At 37.9% G+C, this 22,459-nt stretch overlaps 1 protein-coding gene across 1 annotated transcript in view; it reads right to left on the bottom strand.

Moving 5' to 3' along the window:
- RGS7 (regulator of G protein signaling 7) overlaps window positions 1-22,459 on the bottom strand; it is a 184,353-nt gene that overhangs the window by 4,948 nt on the left and 156,946 nt on the right. Inside the window, exons 9-16 of the mRNA XM_063306346.1 lie at window positions 22,365-22,446; window positions 15,627-15,701; window positions 12,403-12,501; window positions 11,015-11,076; window positions 10,687-10,797; window positions 9,900-10,025; window positions 4,926-5,112; window positions 2,049-2,138 (exon numbers count right to left, since the gene is read on the bottom strand). Of these exons, the coding sequence (XP_063162416.1) occupies window positions 2,049-2,138; window positions 4,926-5,112; window positions 9,900-10,025; window positions 10,687-10,797; window positions 11,015-11,076; window positions 12,403-12,501; window positions 15,627-15,701; window positions 22,365-22,446 (832 nt within the window). The remainder of the gene's footprint in view (window positions 1-2,048; window positions 2,139-4,925; window positions 5,113-9,899; window positions 10,026-10,686; window positions 10,798-11,014; window positions 11,077-12,402; window positions 12,502-15,626; window positions 15,702-22,364; window positions 22,447-22,459) is intronic.

Here is a 22,459-nt window from a genome sequence, read left to right as displayed (position 1 = left end):
TTCTTCTGTCTTTCTAGTTTTACAGACTGATCTAAGAAATCAGTCTATGCAAACATCATTCTACATATATCTAGAAAACCTGCTCTCCATTGTTTCTGCATTAATTCTTTTCCTACTAGATCTTCGTACATTCAGCACAAAGATCTGAAACAAGCTACATAGGTACTTTTTGTTGAATCCAGAGATCTGATGATTGGGAGCCATACATCATCAGATTTAACTGAGCCTTCTTCTGGAGCCTTTTAAGATCTCCATGGAGATGATCCATGCAGAGATCCACAAATCCAGATGTGCAAGACCAATGGAAGCAGGCCATCCATGCACACCCATTCCCCACAACCCAAGTAAGTTCTCTCTGTACATTCATGGTCATTATAGTATTTATTTCAGGGGGCTTACACAAAGGAATGTCCCAGTAGATGTGTCCTAGGGATAGATCATCCACTAGTAGTACAACTGAGAACAACACAGAGCCTGTCTGTGCCATGGTGCCCATAACACCCTAGATGACATCCATGGACTTCCAAAATTAATAGTCATAGTAATAATAAATATTTTGGAAGAATATAAAGTGTCAAAACATTCCCAACATCAAACTCCTCCTCCATGGCAGATCTTGGTTCCCCATTAACACACATTGAGTAGGAAGGTCTAAAGGAGATATCTCAGCTCGTTTGGCTGTATGCAGAAACTGTCCATGATCAGGAACCTTAATAAGATAGAGTTTCTAATCCCAGATTCTTCTAAACCACACAAAGAAGCCTATTTTTAGACTTTTCTTCTCAGAAGGGGAGGAGTGACTGATGATATTGGGGTGGGAATGGTGTGCCCAGGCTACCCAACCCTGCCATATGTACTAGAATTAGGGTGGCCAGTTGTCCAGAATTATGCAAAACAATCTGGAGTTTTTGAAGTTTGCCCTCTACCCTCTAGAGGATTCACCTTCTGTGTTTGATTGGCTTCTGTCTCCTTTCTGGTAGGGCTAAGCAATCTGGGCTTCAAAAATCCAGGCAACTGCTAGATGGCAGCAAAGACTTAGTGTTTCCTGATTTTTTTTTCCTGATACCTAGTGGTCTGGATTTTTGCAGTCTAGATCTGCTAGCCCTATAATGTGGAGGCAGTAAGAGTACAAGCAGGCATGAGATTGATTTGGCTGGCTCCAAGAAGTCTATGTGTTGGTGAGGCAGAATAGTTTAATCAGGAAGAAGGTTGGCAAGGCAAAACAAATGGCTGAGCATTGAGGCAAACTCTTTCTTCTTTCTTTGAGTGGCTAAAAGTCCCACCAAGAATGAATGGGGAGAGGAGAGGGTGGAGAAAACATAGAAAGTACTGAGTGTGCTAGGGATAAATGTGTATGTGTAAGAGTGAGTTTAGATAAGTGTGGTAAGTACACATTTAAGATTGTTATTGCTATATTTTGGGGACATTAAGTTCATTGTCCTTTCTTTCATTGTGTTCTCCTTCCTTATTATCACTGTCTGCCTTTCTTAGGAAGTTTTAATGGCCATCCTGGAACTCTTTTTTTCAGACACAGACCCTGCACAGGACTAACAAGAAAACAGAATTCCCAGTAACCAAGGAATAGTATCTCCCTAGGATTGCACACGTTTATTAGGTATGGACTGAATTCTGACTGAACTCAGTGGGACTTACCTTTAACTATAAAAAGCTCAGATAAAACAAACTCAGTGTTTGTAGCTTTATACAGTTAAATTATATCTGATGCAAAGTAAGAATCAGTATATAACTATTCTTATGGATCTTTCTAAAACTTTTTGACCTTCTCTTAACTATTTTCCTAAGTTATAGTCCTATGATTCCTATAAGAATTATACAATGTGAATGTCAAAATGGAATTAATTTGGTCATGCAGAGATGCAAAACGAATATAGGCATGGATCCCACCATCATTCTGTGATGCTTAGACTGAACTGAACTCTTCACCTACCAGATACTGTATGCAGGTCATTTACCCAAGGAGGGAAAGTATGATAGAAGGAGAACCACTGCTGAAAGAATGGAAATACATAGAAAAGATAGAATAATACCTTCTTCTTGGCCTGCAGTAATTCCTGGTAGGCACTGGATCGTATAAAACGTGGATATGAATCACTTTTCATCAATTTGTAGATGTGCTCCTAAAGTGAAAGAATATAGGAAAGTTTACACTTTCGAAATCTGATCTTTTGAAATATTTTTTTAAAAAGATACAAAACAAGAAGAGTAATGCAGATTATTGTGTACATATTAAAGTCATTCCTAGGGCAGCATAAAAACCTGGTTCTGTTAATACAGTGCTTGCTAAATGATTTCTAATGAACTTGCAAACAAGTTTTTCAATTATAGAAATTAGCAAGGATTAGCATCACTTCAGAGCATTATGGGAGTGTTCTGTACCAGCCAGTTTATAAGGAATTTGTTTCAGCAAAAAGAGGCTTTGAATGGCAATTTACCTACTTTACATGACTTAGTCTTTACTACAGCTGTAGTGCAAAAACATCAGGATACACAGAACTTAGGTACTGTGATATCCTTAAAGTACTGATTGCTTAAGGAAAATCTATTTTTTTGTAGATATTTTGTAGTGATTCTGAGTGCTGGTGATAGTTTGAGCTACTTCTATGTTTGAGATTGTATTTTTTAAAAAAATATTGGTATTATTGGTACAATTGGGTTTATTTTTCAATGGGTCTTTTTTAATATCATTTACTGTAAATTTCTTGGAGTCTCTGAAGTAAGTAAATACACAGAGTTCTGTATAATTATAAAAATAATATATTTTAATATATAAATTATTATATATTATCATATTTTAATAATACATATTATAATAAAATAATATTATTTCATTTTATAATTATACTTTTATTTTTTATAAATACACTTTTATTTTATTACTTTATTTATAAAATAAATAAAATTTGATTTACTTTATAATTATTTTATATTTTATTTATTTTACTTTTATTTTATAATTATTTTATTTATTTTATAACTATAATTATTTTATAATTATAAAATAAAACAATCCAGTAACAGAAGTAGAGGTTAAAAGGGACATCATAAGAAGATGGAGGAGCAGCAGCATAAAGATACAAAGTGTTAAAAAGGCAGAGAGATTTTTTAAAAAGTACTTCCCTGGAGCACACAGTTCACTTCAACCCACAGTCTTAAACAGGTGGCTGCATCTCAGAAAAACAAAGACAGAACACATTATCCCAGTGTTTCTGAAACTTGACAACTTTAAGATGTGTGGAGTTCAACTCCCAGAATTCCCTAGCCAGCCACATCTTAAAGTTGCCAAGTTTCAGAAACATTGTACTATCCAATCACCTGCAGTAACATAAACCTACATGGGGAAACTAACAAGAAGGCTGGTGTGGCAAATATGAATGTAGATGGCCATCTAGTGGTGTCAAAGGCTATTAGCATTTGCCGTATAGATTTTAGCAACTAGAAAGGTTCAGAAGCACTTTTAAGCAACCTGTGGGTCCCTACGCTTCTTGGCGCTGTCAGTAAGATGCAGGCAGCTCCTGCCAATGTCTTTGGCCAACATGCTGTAAGTTCAGGATAAAATTCAAGACATTGGACAGCTGCCTAAAGTTCAACTACTGTGGTTAGGAAATGCACAGCTAAGTTGATTTAGTTTATACATTTGGGGAAGATTGAATTTGGGTATGATCTTCTAATTCATTTGAAGAAATAAACAATTTTTAGTGAAAATATTTTAGGGTGATTTGGATTAATTAAGCGGCTTGCCTTCTATAAAACAGTTCTTCAGTTTGCATCTGAAAACTGTGTGAATGAACAACAGGTTTTATATTTTGAAGTTAGATCCTACCTTTGCCTTGTACTCAGTTTCTTGTGCAAGTCACATATTGGGGCAGAACAGCCTAAATTTTTTTATTGGTAACCCCATTGCCAGATAAACAGACCTAATCCAAAGCACTATATCACAATTCACAGAACATTTTGCATATTGCAAAGCTCAACCACATGTAATACTTTGGAGGAAAGACCGTCTATGAAAAAGATGCTGACATTCTGTAGAAAATACGTTTTAATGCAGAGTAATGTATAATGTTATTTGAGTCAAGAAGAGCACTTAGCAAAAAGCAGGTGGAGCCAAGATAAAAGCAAAATGTTATTTAAGACTAAATTAAATTAAATTAATTCAGTTTAGTCAAATACCTCTATAGCCAGAGGCATCCTCAGAGGGAACAAAGGTAAGCAAGTGACAAAAGCAGCATTGTGGCATCATGACAAAAGCTCCGTCCTTTTTGTATACCCATTATTTGCACAAAAGAGGCAGAGCTTCCATTAGTACAATGCAACTCTGCTTTCATCATACCTTCTCCTTCTGTTACACTACAAACTACAGTTTGGAGCAGCTCTGTGGCCATTCCCAAAATTTTAGGAGCTGACCTGCTGCTTAGGATCGTTGTACACTTACATCAGATTTTAATGTACCTTCTCTGCTTTTAACTGACTGTACCCCACCCTCCTTATACAGATCATATAAAGATTTGTTTGTGAGCTGCAAAGGAAAAAACAGTTATACTACATTTCCATTATTTATATACTTTCTAGAATGTAAATGAACTTTGTTAGCCTCTAAACAACAGTAAGATATATGCTTATAAAGAAACTTTATTATTAGGAGACAAAATTTTTGTTGGTTTCAGGGAAATCATATCTAGGATTCATTGGAGCATGCCTATTTTTAATTAGCAGGCAAGTCATTAAAACAGAATTTAAGCTGAGTTTCTAGCATATTGCAGGTACTGTATATAGTATTTTTTGTTAAATATACATTTGGAATATTAGAAAAGGAATGGTAAAGCCAGAAACAGTTTTTCACTGCTCTGTGTCTCCATCAGCATCAAGACATTTGTACAACTATCTGTACAAACAGATCTACTAACCTGAGCATCGTCAAACGTATATCGCCCTGGTTCCTTCACATTCTGTGTGGTTTTGTCGTAACTTTTTGAGTCTAGATTAATGGCACTCGGTGCTCCAGGGGCAAGGAATTCTTGCCAGATCTCCTGTACTCTGGCAGGAACCTCACGGATGGGTCTCTTCTTCAGATCTTCTACTGCTAACCAGAACCTGTATAAGGAAATGGGCAAACAGCAGTTATGGCACAGGATATTGAATCAACTTGAAAGGTTGTTTTGACTTTTAAAATATCCATTTAAACATACATGCAGAAGCCTGAAAGCCCTGCATCATCTGTCTGGAGTCTCATATACACTTTAGGGTGGGGTAGGTGAATCTGGCCTTTTCTCGTCCATATAGTTCTTGCAGTTTTTTTTAAACTCATAATTCTTGTCCATGTTCACGTTACTTTTGAGATGTTTCAAAAATAACTCCAAATATTTACTTAGATACATGTTTAAAGTGTATTTTTTCTCAAAATGAGTATTTGAACATTATCTATCATCTATCTATTTATCTATACTTTGATATATGTGCAAACATTTCAGAAATGCTTTATATTACAGGAAGTGCCAAATGTGATGGATAAATAACTTCAGACGCTCCCATCTGAGTAAGGAGCTAGTAAATTTTGTATAGACATGTCAGAATTTGCAGTGATTTATGTCTGCAAGTATCTTACTCTATTCTGAGTTTAAAGCAGCTGAACATGTGAGTGTCTCCAGTGTGAGGGCAACTGCATTGAAGGCAATGTCATTTAATTGATTAGGCATATCTTGTGGACAGAGGCATTCAGGAGAAGGGATCCAGGGGAACAAATGATAAAACCAATGCTGCACTGTTGTGATTCAAGCTCCACTCCTTTTATATGTGCATCATGCTGGTGGCACATGTTGGTTTTGCCACTTTGACCAAAACACCAGGACCTGTCAGTGCTGTGGTTGTAGATATGGGAACTAAAGGCAATATTGGACCATTTTGTCTTCAGTGACTGTTTTCACTAATCTATAATCACACTTTTATAACTGAATGACTTAACAATATCCAGTGTAAATAATTGCAGTATTATAATTGTTGTGGCATTGTAGATATCCATTGTTTTAATTACATCCATAAATAGTCAACATTAAATGTAGAATTTATCAGTATAAGACAGGTACAGTGTTTGGTCTGAAAAATCAGAGAGTTATCTTTAGGATTCTAGTTTGATTGACAGTGGCCAAGAAATGATACATGGAACACCAGGGTCAGACAGGAACTGGTGGATTCTATCTAGTGATGGGTTTGCCTTCTCTGATCATTGGGTGAATTGACGGAAGGCAGTAAGCTCAATTTTCATCATTCCTTTGATCTCCTGCAGCCTTCTGTGATAGATGGCATTCTGTCCTAGAAAGGTTCTCTATGTTGGAGGTTGAAGTATTCTGTCCATGCATGGGTGCACAAATCTGAGCTGAGCCATGATTAGTGAAGCAGGTTTTAAGAAATGAGATTTATTTACCGGAAATGAATTATAGGGATAGGCAAAGCCTAGTTCCTAGCTAAGTATATACTACATCCTATATGCATGTGTGCAAGGAAAGAAGAGCAGAAGGAAGTGACCTGAGATTGCAATCTTTTAGACAAAGAACAAGCAAAGTAGTAGCAAAAGAGGGGACAGAGAGTAAATTCTTGACTATCTGTGGTCAGTGGGTCATCAGGTGCTAAGAGTCAATGCCCCTGGATTTATACCTTTAACACTCTAATCCTTCCAAATAACCTTCAACTTTTGAAAAGACAAAAAGCTTCAGAGAGTGGAAGAATCAGTGAAAAATAAAGACTTGCTCTCATGTTGGTTCCACTAAACCAATGCACTGATTTAAAGGAGTATGTCACTGGATTAAAATTCTTTGGATTAAGTAACTGAAAGTTTGGTTTAGAAGAACATAATTACTCCTGTGCAGAAAACTGTGCAGAAAATCACAATATAAACAAGTCAATATTTAAATGTCTATTTAAATTATGTAACAGGATAGCTATAACCATTTCTTTTTTGCAATCAACCTTGAATAACCTCCTCAGCCCACAACGATAGGTCAGTAACAGTGCTCAGTCAAGGCCTCTTATCTCTCTTTGATTAGTTAGTCCTCCTAACATGGGGTATGTATCAAGCAAGATCTCTTGCATCTTCATCCAGCTGGCCTTTCCATAAGGTCATAGCTCATGTTACTCCCAGTCAGGAAGGCAAGAAGGCTACAGGCACCACCTGTGCTCAAGCTGTGCTATGCTAAGAGGGTCATCAAGTGTGGGGGGCAAGTATTGTCTTTTTGATTTTTTTTTAAAAAAAGGAAATAGACACCTACGATAAACAAAATTCTTGCCTAACAGAAATTGATGCCAAGAGAAGTTCAGCAGCAGTGATTGATCATGCAATGGAATGGGGACCTAACATTCACTGTTAGAGGCACTGTAAGATTACAGTGAAGATATGGGGGCTGCATTTCAGCATGTATGAACCTGTACCCAGCTTCCATCAAAATGAGAGCCAGTTTGTCATAGTGGTTAAGGCAATGGGCTAGAAACCAGGAGGCTGAGAGTTCTAGTCCTGCCTGAAGCCTGAAAGCCGGCTGGGTGACCTTGGGCCAGCCAGTCTCAGCTCAACTCACCTCACAGGGTTGCTGTTGTGGGAAAAATAGGAGGAGGAAGGAGTATTTGGTATGTTTGCCGCCTTGAGTTATTTATAAAAATAACAGAGGTGGGATAGAAAATCTAAAAAAAAAAAATTTAAGAAAAGGAGGGAGGAAGAAAACAGACATTTAGGAGTACCACTTCTAAGCTTCGTATGTCTTTTGCCATGTCTGCCTGATTTCAGAGCTTTTTGTGGCAAGAGAATCCATGTTTGTTTATTTTTGTATCTCCTGTGAGTTACATAGGAGGTAATCACATATTGGAATGAAAATGGGGAATGCAAATAATAATGGCACAAACAACAACAAAGCTAAGGCCAAGAGTAAGAACAAGCCAGAGAAGCGTCAGTAGAAGAGGTCTGAGTCTCAGATGAACAACAGATGCTCCAAACAACTCAAAATAGAGGAATTGTTGCTACACAAAGAAATGGCAAGTGAATCATGCACCTTCTGATTTTCCAATAAATATGCTGTTTCAGATTGGGATAGCGAAGAGCTGTCATGCCTAGAGGACCAGGAACAATTAGAAAATGGGGAATAACCTGAGGACAAAAGGGCAGAGGAAGATAATTCCCTGTCTGGATTCTAAGCTAGTAATTAAAATGGCCTTTTAACAGCTCAAACAATAATTCCAAGTTTTGTTCAACTAATGGCTGCTAATAATGAAACTAAAATTCACCTTGAGAAATACATGAGATTGCAAGAAGCACCATCAAAAGATGAAGTAAAGAAGAACCCAGACCATAAGAAATACTGTAAGAATGAAAATAGAGCAGGAAAGAGCTAAGCAAGTCCCTCGTAGATTTTTGGCTAAATTCACTTGGGCTTTATCTTTATTCTGTGCATGTGTGGATAGAAGGCATTGATGCAGAGTGCAGAGAAGACTGACGAAGATAGGAAGAACTTGGAGGCTAAATCCTACGAACCACATTGGTTAAAGGAACTTGGTATGTTTAGCCTAGAGAAGAGAAGGCTGTCGTCCAATACACGAAGGGCTGTCACAAGAAAGAGGGTGTGGATTTATTCTCCATAGCACCTGCAGGTAGGACAAGAAGCAGTGGGTGGAAGCTTTTCAGTGAGAGATCTCAACTTGAAATAAGGATGAATTTCCTGATGGTGAGAGCTGTTAAACAAGGGAACAGTCTGCCTCCTGAGGTTGTGGGTGGAAGTATCCAAGGAAAGATTGGACAGCCATTTGTTGGGATAGTATGAAGATTCCTGCACTGAGCAGGGGTTGAACTAGAAGACCCCCAAGATCCCTTCAACCCTGTGACTCTACAATTCTGTGTCCCAGCCTATGTGCACCTGGTGCCACATCCATACAACTGTGGATAGGCAAATTTATAATCTTCTATAACAAAACATCTGCATTTCTACAATTCTGTTTCCTTGACTCAAAATTCATTATTTCATTAAAATAATTTCTTACCCTTGTGAATCCCTGAAACTGAAAGCAGATATTTCTTTGACTGTTCTATTGAAAAAATGTACCTGATATTTTGTGATTGTTAGTGCAATAAAACATTACCCACATTCTTAAGAAATTGCCCTTCCATCACTAACATCTTTAAAAAACAAAAACCCCACACAAGGAGACATCCAAACATGCATAGCCAGGTTGTTGATATCTTAATTCAGCTGCAGCTTCTCCTGTTACATCCAATGTTCCTCCACTATCCAGGACTAACCAAGGGACAAAGTGTACTTTGAACAGTATCACCCTTTGGCTGTTATCTTTCTAGGGTAATGCTATTTTGACAAAATCACACTATATGTAAATAATGTAATTACTCCCTTATATACATCTAGGATTAGTAAATTCCTTTCAAACAATGAGGGGTGGAAAGACAGTTGGCTTCACAAAGTAGGAAGAAACGTAGATCTTAAATATGTGTAAATCTGCTTTTATTTCTTCTGTTCTAAGCATCAGAAAGAAATAAAATATATAATGTGGACAGAGATGATGAACAGGATAATCTGACAATGGTCACTGGCAAAATAATTTGGTCAGATTCTCAAGAAGGCTGAATGATTCTCCTCTGACAGATTACTTGCTGGTTATACTCCCCTAGTGGGGAAAACTGAAGTGGGAAACATCACTGAGGTCTTCTCAGAAGGATTATATATGCTAGGCCAGATATGGAATTGGACTCCTGCTGTTGCCTCATTTAAGAACCTCTGTGGGTGGGGGAAGGTGGGGTCTGCTGAGCACATTGAGGAGAAAGAACACATTCATCCCAGTTATAATATTTCTTTAGGCAGCCCAGATATCAGTGAGTGGGGGGAAAAGCTAACCTTAAATTCTCTGAGCTAAATTCAGACTCCAGGAATTTGAGGAACTGTTCTCTTCCCACTGGGTCTTTCAGAGCTTCATCCATGCCAAATCCCCATCGCTTTACTCTTTGCTGATTTGGCTCTTTACTGAAATGAAACAAACAAACAAACAATCCCTCAGACTTCTTGAACTAGCTTCATTGGTTATGTATTTGCCTTGATTTTGGGAGAAGATGGTGCAGGCAATGCAAACTGACTCAATCATATATGAGGCTAATTTAATTACATGTTTTAAAGAAGCAGTAAATATGCACCACACTACAGTTATGGTACAGGCAGATAACTAAAGCTTTTTTCATCCTAAAGTTCAGTGAATGCTAATCTGCTAAGTAGCATCAGTTCAGTTTAGCATTTTGGCCAAGAAAAATAATCCCATTAGAGTGTATTTGGTTCCACTATTATTAGGTTCTGTTGTTACCACATTCACATAGGTGGTTATATGGAAACTACTAGTTTCAGCATGGTGCAATTCCTCCACCACATCTCTGTTTTTTTCTTGCTTCACACTAGCAATTAATCCTAGTGAGAGAGGATTGCTTGATAACACAGCCAAGAGAGAAGATAGAAACATAAAACCTGTGTCCAAGCTGTAATCCTTGATTGTCCTTTATTAGGGAAAACCTTTACCTGGGGGAACGTTGTAAAAAATATTTTGTTCTCCTTCTTTACTTGGAATCTGAATTTTTAAACTAATGCTGGCTAAATATCAGCTATTTATTTGAAAAGAACAAATTCACACCCAACATACCTTGCTTCTGTTTCCCAGAAAGTAGTATCATCTGACAACCAAGGATTAGATGGATCAGGTGGCACCAGAAAAGGGTCATATTCCACATACTGTTCAGTATAAGTTAAAAGACTAGAAAAACAAAATCAGCTAAGATTTTTACAATGCATTTATTATAAACAGAGTTAAGAGCCTGTTTTTACAGAGTATGGGCCTAACTAAATACATTTTTGCCAGTTATATTGGAATCATTTTTTTAATAATTGCCCCTGTTCCTCCCATTTTTTTTTCAGGACTGCAGAAAATGGCAGCTTATCAACTTTTTAAAAAATCAGAGTAATATACATACCTTTCTGCAACTTTTGACATTTTTAACCGATGTCTGTCTAGCTGTATTTGCCAATATTTTATCTACAAAAGGCAAAAAACAAACAACTGGTAAGAGCGGTCTAATGTTTGAGTAAACAGAGATAAATTTGGCCTAAGAAAAGTGGAGCATTTTATATGAAGCCATGCTAAGCCATGAGAGCTTGTGCATTGAGCTGTTTATAAATTAAGCCAAAAGAAGGCACAATCTCAAGTAAAGATCTTTTAGTAGTGCAGTCCATAGCCAGGAAAGGACTGAAAGGACTTTTGCCATTACATCCAAGAGGACATGGATTTTGCCTGATCCACATCCTTAAAATTCCCATTAAAACAAAAAGGATACAAATGTATTTAGCTTTAGGTAATTTTTGCCATCAATCTAAGGGGCCCCCTTCACCACCCCTACAACCACACATAGACATGTTCCATAATATTTATTAAAATCAGGGTTCAAAGCAAGGCTGAGCAATTTGGAATCCTGCTAAACATGTCATTGGCTAAACCCTCTTGCATAGAAATCGCTGAAAAGTTCAAATATGTATGTAGGGTTGGATCATACCCTAAAATAATGTCAGCAGTCCACATGACTTTGTAGCTCATGAAAAGCTCTTGAAGTATTGGGTTTGCAATCAATCATGTTTGGTTCATGACCCTAAGGATTGTTCCACAGGAATAATGGGGACACACAGGATCCTCTTGGCTGGCAAGAACGGCAGTTTCACCTCAACTAAGCCCTCGCCAGCCAGCATACCTTGAAGTTAGGAACTCTACACCAACTATGCGAGAGGCAGAAATAAGTGAGGGAAGCTCAGACAGGAAAGAGAAGGAAGTATTTATCTGAGAATAACATCATTTCCCAGGGCAAATCTAGGTAACATAATGGATCGAGATGATAACTTTTAATGTTTTTTAGGAAAATGAATTTTAATATGAAATGGAGGCAACTGGTGATGGAGGTAAAAATGTAGCACCTCTATGACTAAAGAATCATATGATATTGTAAGTGTGTGGTGAATCAAGCTCTGGAAGGGATGCTATTCTCAGATAGACATTCCCTTTCTCTCATATCCATGCTTTCCCCATTTGCGTCCAATACTCTCAGCCGAGGCTGCTGTCCTATCTGCACAAAGCACCATAAAACTGAGAGCCTGGGAGCCCTCTGGATTATGTTAGCTCACAATGATCTGAACTGCCATGTATTCAGAAAGAATGGAACACTTCATTCAGTTCTGACACTTTCAAACTATTCCAGGCATTCATTTAACATAATGTATAACATGTTTTATAGGCGAGCTACCTGGATTTTTCAAGATGCCATAAGTTCAGCATTTAGTTTTGTTACATAAATGAAATAAATATAGTCTCACAAACCTCTTGACACAATTGCTCTTCTGTGGGAGGTTTTGTATCTGGCACTGGTGTGTGTGTAGGACTATGACTTCGAATATCATTCTGTAATCCATAAACAGACTGTGTATAAATGTAGAAGAGAGATGTTAATTCATGGACAGTGTTTTGCTATGCATAGGCACACTAACAGTGCATGCAGTTGGGTAACCATGTTGTGTAAAATTGGTGGAAAGGTGGAATTTCACATACACCAATATACTAATACACACACACTGTAAATCATAAGAGCTGCTTCAATATTTTCTATTTCCAAGTATGAGTAATTTAATGGATGCCACCACTACGATATCTGGTGAATCTTCTTGTGTTGGTGTAATGTGGTCTTCTTTATAATTCAGCCAACTAACTGATCTCAGGAAGCTGAATTACTTGGAGTCAGGCCACTGGTCTATCTCTCTGCCTTGACTAGCAGGAGATCTTCAGTGTTTGACTTTTCCCAGCCCTGTTTGGAGATCCTGGGAGTGAATGTAGGATTTTTCACATACAAAGCATACACTCTGCTACTGAACAAGGCATTTTCCTCCAAAGGGCTGATGTAATACAGGTGGACGGATACATAGCTCTCTACTCTGTGACTGACAGTTTCCATCAGCGGTCATGAGGAAAAGCATTTAAGTCCATGGGTACTCCCATGGGGGGTTCCAGAAGGCTCAGAGCACTCTTCTATGTTGTTCAACATCTACATGAAACCACTGAAAGAAGTCATCTGTCATATTGGGTGAGGTCTTATCAATATGCTAATGACATTCAGATATACGTTGCTACCTTGGACCGAGTCAGATATTATAAAAGTCCTGAACTTCCATACCAGAAGGCTGTGAGGATCTGAATGAGGCAAAACAAACCCTGGACAGAGTTGCTCTTCATCAATAAACAACTAGATAATTCAAAAACATTGGCCCTATAGGTTACTCTGAATGGGGTTGTGCTTTCCCTGAAGGAGGTAGTTTGTGACTTGGGGCCCTCCTGTACTCTCAACTCCTGCTGAAGCAACTGATGGAAGCTGTGGCCAGGGGCACTTTCACCCATCTCGGGGGTGGGGGGAGGGGACTGTTGGAGATGTTAACAAATCAGCATGCCTCATTTAGCATATATATGTGCGAGGAAGCTGTTTGTTGCCACTCCCACTCCCTCTCTGAGGAAGCAGCATGCATGCTGCTCTCTCCTCCATTATGGCCACATGCTTGGGCCTTGAAGAAGGATTTATCCCATTTTCTGCACACAGCTCTTAGCAGCTATGAGGGCTAAGAGTTCATTAAGTTTAGGGAGCAGAAGAAATGAAGAATCTTCATTTTTCCACCGAAGATGGATGTAACTGAACCAAGAATAAAATCACTAAGACTCTTTTTATTTTTAAACTTACTTTGTCTAAGTGTGTGATTCTTTATGCTTGGGAGGGCTGAGTCTGTAAGATCAATAACCTGTATTTCTCTAACATGCTCATTAAAGCTATTTAAGATAATATTTTTTTCTGTGTGCAGTTTCTCCACTGTGTTAAGCTCTGCCCCATTCAGTGGTCCTAGCTGTCCACTAATGGCTTCAGGGGAACTGTTACAACTCTATCTAGACCAGGATGCCCTGCCAATGATAACTCAGGCCTTAATTACTACACAGCTGGGCTACTGTAACGCATTCTATGTGGGGCTGACTTTTGAGATGACCCAGAAACTGCAGCTGGTACAAAATGTAGCACTTTGAAGACTGCATTGGTACCAGTATATCAACCCCACTAGATGGACCAGACCAGAAAACTAACTCCACAAGAAGACTAAAACTACTTTTATTGAGACTGGCTATTATAACAAGTCTTGCAAGCCTGGTTGTGCTGTAGACATTCAAGGAACAAAGAGCAATCTATAAAGCAATGAATGAATGTAAGGGAAAGAAGTATAGGTTACAAACATAGAAAGGTATAGTGAATGATGTTGGTATTAAGAGATTTAAATGGATGTCCTTTTCTTATCTCATATCTTACTTTGGCTTACTGTTTCTTACTCCTTTTCTGTGCTTTGTATAACATTACTTACTTCACAAAGGAAGAGTGTGATGGTTGGGGTGTGGGGGTGTTTCTATCTATCTAGAGATCCAGAAACAGCTGTTGTGCTTGTGGACTGATTTTTTAAAAGTTACAAGTGCTGTAATGGACTATTATTTATACACATCTTCAGAGTACACCACACATTTGAGATGTGACTAATTCTTGGCACAATTCTTTTACATTTACAGCAGCCAAAATGTCATTATAACCTGCTGTAACAAAGCTGATTATTGCCTAAAACACTAATATTTTAACTGAACCACATTGCATTTGGATTGCCATCTTCTTTGATTCAAAAACATACAATACAGTGAAATTCTAATCTAGTGACAAATATGCCGTTTTAATTTTAACATTTGTAAATGTCACCACTTTTTCATTCCCAAGATGGATACCTTTGTAGCTAGGATTGGGAATCCCTTTATGTCATTGCATTTTTAAATTTTGTTTAAAAAGGAAGATTAGTTTTCCTTCAAAGACTAAATCAGGGATCAGTTGCTCTGCTGCAGTTACGTAGCCTTATTGCTGAAACTCACATATGCAATACTTGTTTCAGATGTGCAGTTACTATTGCCAGAAAAAATTCATGAATACCATGACTAAATATATTCATGCAACAACGTCTGATCAAGCAGCCACTAGTTATATTGGACATTGCAATTCCTGGTGTTATAGCAGATGTTTGTGATGATGAGATTCATCATTAAATACATCTGTTCTTGATGAACAGGACAGAGATGAGAGCTGAGACACAAGTGAAGAAACGGTTTATTGAAAGGTCATGCTCTAAGCACCAGCATTACATTTGCTCTCACAGAAGAGGGACATGGAATGGGTCCTACTGTGACCATCCACAGTAGTTTATGTTATCTGCAAAAGTGTTCAGTTTGCTAAATCAAGATAAAGATCTGGCAATGGTTAGTGTATTTCTCAAGGGGTTGGAGAATAGTTTTTCAGAATGTAAGAAAAAAATATCTAAACATTCATTCCATTTAAAAAAAAAAACTTTCTAGTGGAGTAGACCCAAGCCTGTTTTAAAGAGCTTTCTATCATTGTACATGTCCAGAACTATTATAATGGATTTCTTCACTATAAGGAAAAGCAAAATATGTTTATATGTAAATAATTACTAAAGATAAGACCATACCTTTCTTGTTTTGTGAGGATTTCTCATTCTTGAAGACTTTTTAATATCAACTTCAGTTGTATTTACACATCCAGGCTAAAAATATAATGTACATAAGTGTGGTTGTTTTGTATTAGCATTTGAATTAAAAGAAACTTTAAATTCAGCATTTTTGCTCCCGAGTTATTCTAAAACTTATACACAATTACTCACAGTTAGCTCTATTGAACAGAAGGGTCTTACTTCTCTATAACTGTGATTAAAACTATACACTTTGATCATGAACATTTCTTAACCCACAACCAAATTAACTGTATCCTGTTTGCATCCATAATTTGTTGGAATGGTTTTAGCTAGTGAATGGTCTCATAAACTCAAGCTGACCTCACACAAATCTTCTAGGTGTTATAAGACTTCATTTCCCAAGAGCTCCCTACTAGCGCAGCAAGCAGGCAATATGATCTGATTTGTACTCTACAAACATTTGCACACAGTATCATGGTCTTCTTATATAGTTATCTGTATAAAATTACCCTTCATGATGACCTGTCTCTGTGTGTGTTTGTGTGCCTGTGTGTGTATATACACAAACACCCAAATGTAAATAAAATTCCCATACAGTATCAATTACTGCTTATATCATAGAAACCCAGTGTTTTTCCTTGCTTGTTTTAAAAGGATCTATCTCAAGTATTGTAAAACAAGAAATACATTTTATTTACTGGATGAGTGAATGGAGAGAATAAAAGGAAGTCCACTAGCAAGAGAGTATAAGGGGAAATCCCTTACAAGCTGTCCCTCACTGGAAAACCTGAGAAGGGAAGAAGAAGAAGGGAAGAAAAAGAAGGAATAGGAGGCCTCCTACTGGTGGTGTCTTAAGAAATAAAACTGAAGTTATATGGAAAGGAATCTGCAGCTATGACTTGCATGCCTTGTGATATGTTTATGTTCTTGCCTAAAAACAGTCAGGAATATGTTTGCAGGAAATATAAACTTGCAGCTGTGCTTGAAGAAGAAGTAAGAACTACAGCAACAAATGGCCATACTTCATCTCATGAGGATAAAGGTTTATCAGACAAAGGAAGTGCTACAACGTGAGTTGACAGAAGAAGCAACACTCCATAGGGGAAGACAAGCAAAGGAATTGTCCCTGTGGGTAAGAGTGATAACAAGAAATAGCTAATAGCCTAGAGGACAGAAATGCAGTTTAAAATTATCTTGATAGGATAGAGAAATTGGTGAAAATGAAGAATGAAACTCAAGAGACTTGCAGAGTTCTTCACACAGAAAACAGAAATCAGATGGATAGGTGTAGGATCTGGGATACCCAGTTTGGTAATAAAGTGCTTGTAAAATGATTTTGGAATAATAATTGACTGCAAACTGAGTAAGTGTCAGCAGCGTGATATACTGTTGCTGCAAAAAAAGGCAAGTGGAACTTTAGGATGTATGAACAGTATAATGGCTTCCAAAGCCCAAGAAATAACAGTTCCATTTTATTCTGCATTGATCAGATCCTACTTCGAGTTTTGTGTCTAGTTTTTAGCATCATATTTTAAGAACCATTCAAACTAACTGGAAGAGATTCAGAGAAGACCAGTTAGGTTAATCAGGAAACTAGAAATTAAGTTGCTTGAGGAGACTGAAGGGACTGGAATATTTAGCTTGAGAACAGAAGACTGATGAGGGACACAATAGCATTCCTTACATATCTCAAACTATGTCATGCCATTGTTCTAAGTGCAAGATATGGAAAAATGGATTTCAGCTACAAGAAGACAGATTCTGACTGAATGAGTGGTTTTAAACAATTGTGATAGTAAGAGCAGCCTGATAGTGAAACCAATTACCCAGAAAAGTGGCCTTATCCTCATTGGGTGTGTTCAAGTAGCGTCTGGACAGCTTTCTATTAAGAATCTTTAATTTGGCTTCTGACACTGAGGAAGGTGTTAGACCTGATGGCCTAAAAGGCCCCTTCCAACTTCATGATTCCATGATTAAATATTATAATTAAATACCAAATAAACATAGAGCTGTTGATCCACTGCTTCCATCAGTAACCATGAAGCATCTGTTTTTCATTTAAAAATCATGGATTTATAATTGCTTCATTGAATGTAATTGAACCTTCTTGTTTCAACTGCTGCTTTATAAGCCAGTGGTTCAGGAAAAGGTTTTGCAAACTAATTTAGGTACTCTGTGGGAGAATGTCACAGCCTGGACATGATATGATTTTAAGTTAGTATTTCCTTTAGCATAATAATAAGTATTATAGTACAATTGGCACTAGATCTTTACCTCTGCAATCCCCTTTTAGGCACACCGTGTTCCTTTTGTTAATCACTGATCATTTGCATAGATATTATCTGCTCTAAGCCTCCCTACCAGGTGGCTTCTAGTTAGGTTGATACCCCAGCTCTCAGAATTCATAGCCAGCTGCATGCCCAACACTTCATGCTGCTCTCCCAGTGGAGAGCTGAACTTGGAGCTAAATTTTTTCCCTGATTTTCTACCCAAGGTAACTTCTGGGACCCTGAGGACATACCTTCCAGCAAGCAGCCGAATACACAGACACAGACACACACATACAGGTAATCCTCATTTAGCAACTGCCTCATTTAGCAACTGTTTGCAGTTACAACAGTGATGAAAAAGTAACTTTACAACCATTCCTTGCATTTACGACCTTGGCAGGTCTGTAAAGCAAAGGAAAGCTGAAGTAAGATCATAAGCACAGTCACAGTTTCACTTAGCCACCACTCTGCTTAACAACTGAGCTGCCGGTCCTAATTGTGGTTGCTAACTTAGGACTACCTGTACTATGAAACAAACACAATCTGCCCCCCACAACTTCCAGCCTGGCAATATATACATATATTCAAGCAACCTGCCTACTCACTCAGGTATATCTTCCCCTCATAAGTCTTACATTCAAATGGAAACATACAACCTCCCACCCAATAGCTATTCCCATACCAAAAATTATATGCAGATAGATAGATCCACACACTTGAACACACAACCGTCCCTACTCACTCTCATACATACTATTTACTCTTATAAAAGTGGAAGACAAGAAAAGAAAGGTAACATATACAGGCCATTACTTTTTAATCATTCACTTATACGATTTCATTTTATTAGGGTTTGCATATTAGACTGATGCTGTCTCATTCAGTCTAATGAGCTTGCTAGATTTGTGCATGAATATGGATCAGGATGACTGCAATCTTCCAGATGCAGACCATTGTTCCATAAGGGGACTCCTCTAGATCCAGCTGATAAATATTGAAAATAGTACCTAGTAAGGCAAACATGTTTGTAAACATGCATGTCATACGCTTCATTCGAGACAACCCCACCTTTCCAATGCATGATTCAGGACATGGCTTGAAAAGGGTATTTCCTCAAAAGTCACAAATAGCTCAGGTATTTCTCAGGCCAGCTATTTTTAGCAGCCCAAGAGCCTGTCACAGTCTGGAGGATGTCACTGGGAGGACAAAGAGGATTAACACCCCCACCCGCCCCTGCAGCTCACGCCTTCTTCAATCCCTTTAGGTAAAGGTAAAGGTTTCCCTTGACATTAAGTCCAGTCGTGTCCCACTCTAGGCGGTGGTGCTCATCTCCATTTCAAAGCTGAAGAGCCGGCGTTTGTCCGTAGACACTTCCGTGGTCATGTGGCCAGCATGACTACACGGAATGCCGTTACCTGCCCACTGAAGTCGTACCTATTAATCTTCTCACATTTGCATGTTTTCGAACTGCTAGGTTGGCAGGAGCTGGGACTAGCAACGGGAGCTTACCCCGTCACGTGGATTTGAACCGCCGACCTTCTGATCGGCCAGCTCAGCAGCTCACGGTTTAACCCGCAGCGCCACCACGTCCCTTCAATCCCTTTACTCACCCCTAATTTTCTAATGCTGTAGTGATAGCTACAGCATAAAGCATTTTCGTTCCTAACCTCTAGCTGTCGCAATAGTAACTATGGAGACAAAGGCAAAAGATAGCTCTCTCTTCCGTCTTCCTGCCATTTCTTCAGCAACAGCCAAGGTATCAAAGACCCTAGGAAAATGTAACTCTACTCACAAACCAACTAAACCACAAACCAACTCACAAACTAACTAAAGTCCTCCAAAACATCTTAATAAACCAAAAGCACCAAGAACTTCACAAATGTAACTCTACCAGGACATCTAAATGACCCTGAAAGATGACAGTTCCCAGGATTCTTAGTTCCTGGGACATAGCCAAATAAACATTACTTCAGCTTCATCTACTATTACAGCTGCCATAGCTGGGTAAGATCAGAGGAAAGGAGGATGGAGAAATTAACTTGTAAATGAGTAACTGCGTTTACACACATTGGATTGCTGACTGAGCCCATGTTTAGCATTTGCCCAATACACCAAACCATAAACTAACCAAATGGGCTGAATAAGCACAACAGACTAAGACACACACACAGAGACAGGTTTAAAATTAACCAAGCCAATAAGTCTTTAACTAAGTATTGTGCAAACATTGCCAGTGCACAGTTGGAAGAATGGGTTCTTTTCCATTTCAGATTACAATTGAACTGAAGAAGAATTCAAGCGGGCAATATGCTTGTTTTGGGTTAGGTGTGAACATTACAAGTTCTAAGCCAAGAAATTGGAAACAGTGGTATAATAATTACAAATAAGCTTATAGATAATGAGTGCACTCCCTGTTGGGAATACAGATGGTATTTACTAAGTGAATGCTGTGTTAAATTAATGCTGTGACACCCACGTTTCTCCATATATTTCCCCATCTTCCTAGGCATCTATAGTGAGCTGTGATATTAGAACAATGAAAACATAAGCATAAAACATAAAAGCACAAACTCCACCCCCAGGTATTTACATCCTGACAGCTGATGCAAGTACGCAAGTCACGTGTTATCACAATCCACATGGGGGGGGGGGAGTGTCTTGTGAATGTTTGTGTCCATCCTGCATTTTAAAATTAATCTTATTTCATTGATTTTATATCCCATCTTTTTTACCCAGGGACCACTTAAAGCAGTTATTTCCTATTTTAATCCAGACATTTATCTTTATATCTTTCATGTGTAAAGGAAGCTGAACAGGCTTTGAACCTGGGTTTTCCAAGTCTCTTTCCACCACTTTAACCACTATACACTAGCCTTCAGTCATGTTATTTATCACACATGCTTCTGAAACAAGTTATATTATTTATCACATTTCCATGTGAAACAAGTTTGTGTAATTTTCCAGAATCATCTAGCAGAATTTATAAGTGAACAAAATATTGGATCTTAATCTGAAACCTCACAACAGATGTTGGTTGTCTATCTGTAGATATGCCTGAAAGTACAGGTCATTTCTTTAAACTCTGCCCTCACCCCTTTAGCTCTTCAACAGATTTTGCTCTAATGCTGTCACAAACTCCACTTACCAACTATAACAGCTTATGGCTTCATGTACTTTATCTAAAACAAAATCATCCCATTTTCTTTCCATCTTTTAAAAATGAACACTCTTCATCATACCCATCCCCACAGAAATGTTAACCATCAAAATATTCAGTAGCATTGACAAGAAGTAAAAGGTTTGAAGTTCAGTTCAATTAAACATTTATTAACATTACCATTTAGCTTCCCTCAGTCAATGTCATTCCGAGAAGTATTAGTAGCAGGATATGGGAAAGAATCATTAGTAGCAGGATGTGGAAAAAATTATTAGTAGCAAGATGTCAAAAAAATGTGGAAAAATTATTTTGATGAATACTTTCTCTTCATCTAAACATGACCTCACATTTCACAAAAGTGAAAATGCAATTTTTATGAAATAACATTTTTTAAATTATTTGCTTATTAATAGGGGACATGAGACTACTTTTTAAATAGTAACAAGGCGTTTCCCAATTGAGTTTCCATTCAAATAGCTAATTAACCTGCTATTATGTATGGTCCAGAATTATCCTGCTTCTCTTCCCAACAGCTTTAAGGGTAGATCTTCCACAATATCACCATGTTGTGATATTGAAAATGGCTAGATGGATGGTTACTTTAGATATTATACATTGCACCAATTGTGAGCCAATATAAAGTATAAGATAAATAATCATAGCTATTGATAAAAAGAACTGTGGTAATAAATATCCACACAGGAACTGGCATCCACTGCGTAAGAAGGCATGGGCAGAATGGCTGCTCTGACCTTGGCCAGAGCAAATGATTACAGGTTTAATTTAAGGTTATGTCATGGCTGGACAGAGATGCTTATGGAATTTTCCGTGTCAGATGCCCAAATAACTAGTCCAGCTTTAGCATTCTGTTGCTCAAGTATGTGAGTAGGTGACTCTTTCTGGCTCCATCACAGAAATCAACAAGTCTTTGGCTGGCCAGTAAAAGTATTCTATCTGAACTGGCCCAGCATGAGGAATCAGCAATATTTTCCACTACATTATTGTGTACACTACTTAATCATTGCATTATGAAGAAAAAAAACAGGAAAAAATTGATTAAACTATCATGAGGTGTCACATAAGAAGACAAAAGTCTTGGGAGATTTCAGCCATTTTTAACTTTTTGGGGTCAGCATGTACCCTCTAATAGCATCACTGTATTGCTGAACTTGAGTCCACCTTATATAATCAGCAACAGAGGGAGAGAGGAATATAACTCCAAATCTGTACACTAGCTACACCCAACAATACAACCATGATTGAGTGTTTGTTAGGGCTTACAGTACAAAGATCCATTAATTTACATACCACTGGCCGGTGTACATCCCAAAATGCTCTCTCCTGGCTATCAAGGATTTTTCTTTCTATCTTGTCCCTTTTCTTGTCCACTCTGTTGATGATGA

Source organism: Candoia aspera, chromosome 1 (assembly GCF_035149785.1).
Source record: "Candoia aspera isolate rCanAsp1 chromosome 1, rCanAsp1.hap2, whole genome shotgun sequence".
NCBI lineage: Eukaryota > Metazoa > Chordata > Lepidosauria > Squamata > Boidae > Candoia > Candoia aspera.
Note: the sequence above shows the minus strand (reverse complement) of the source record. Positions and strands in the feature narration are given on the sequence as shown.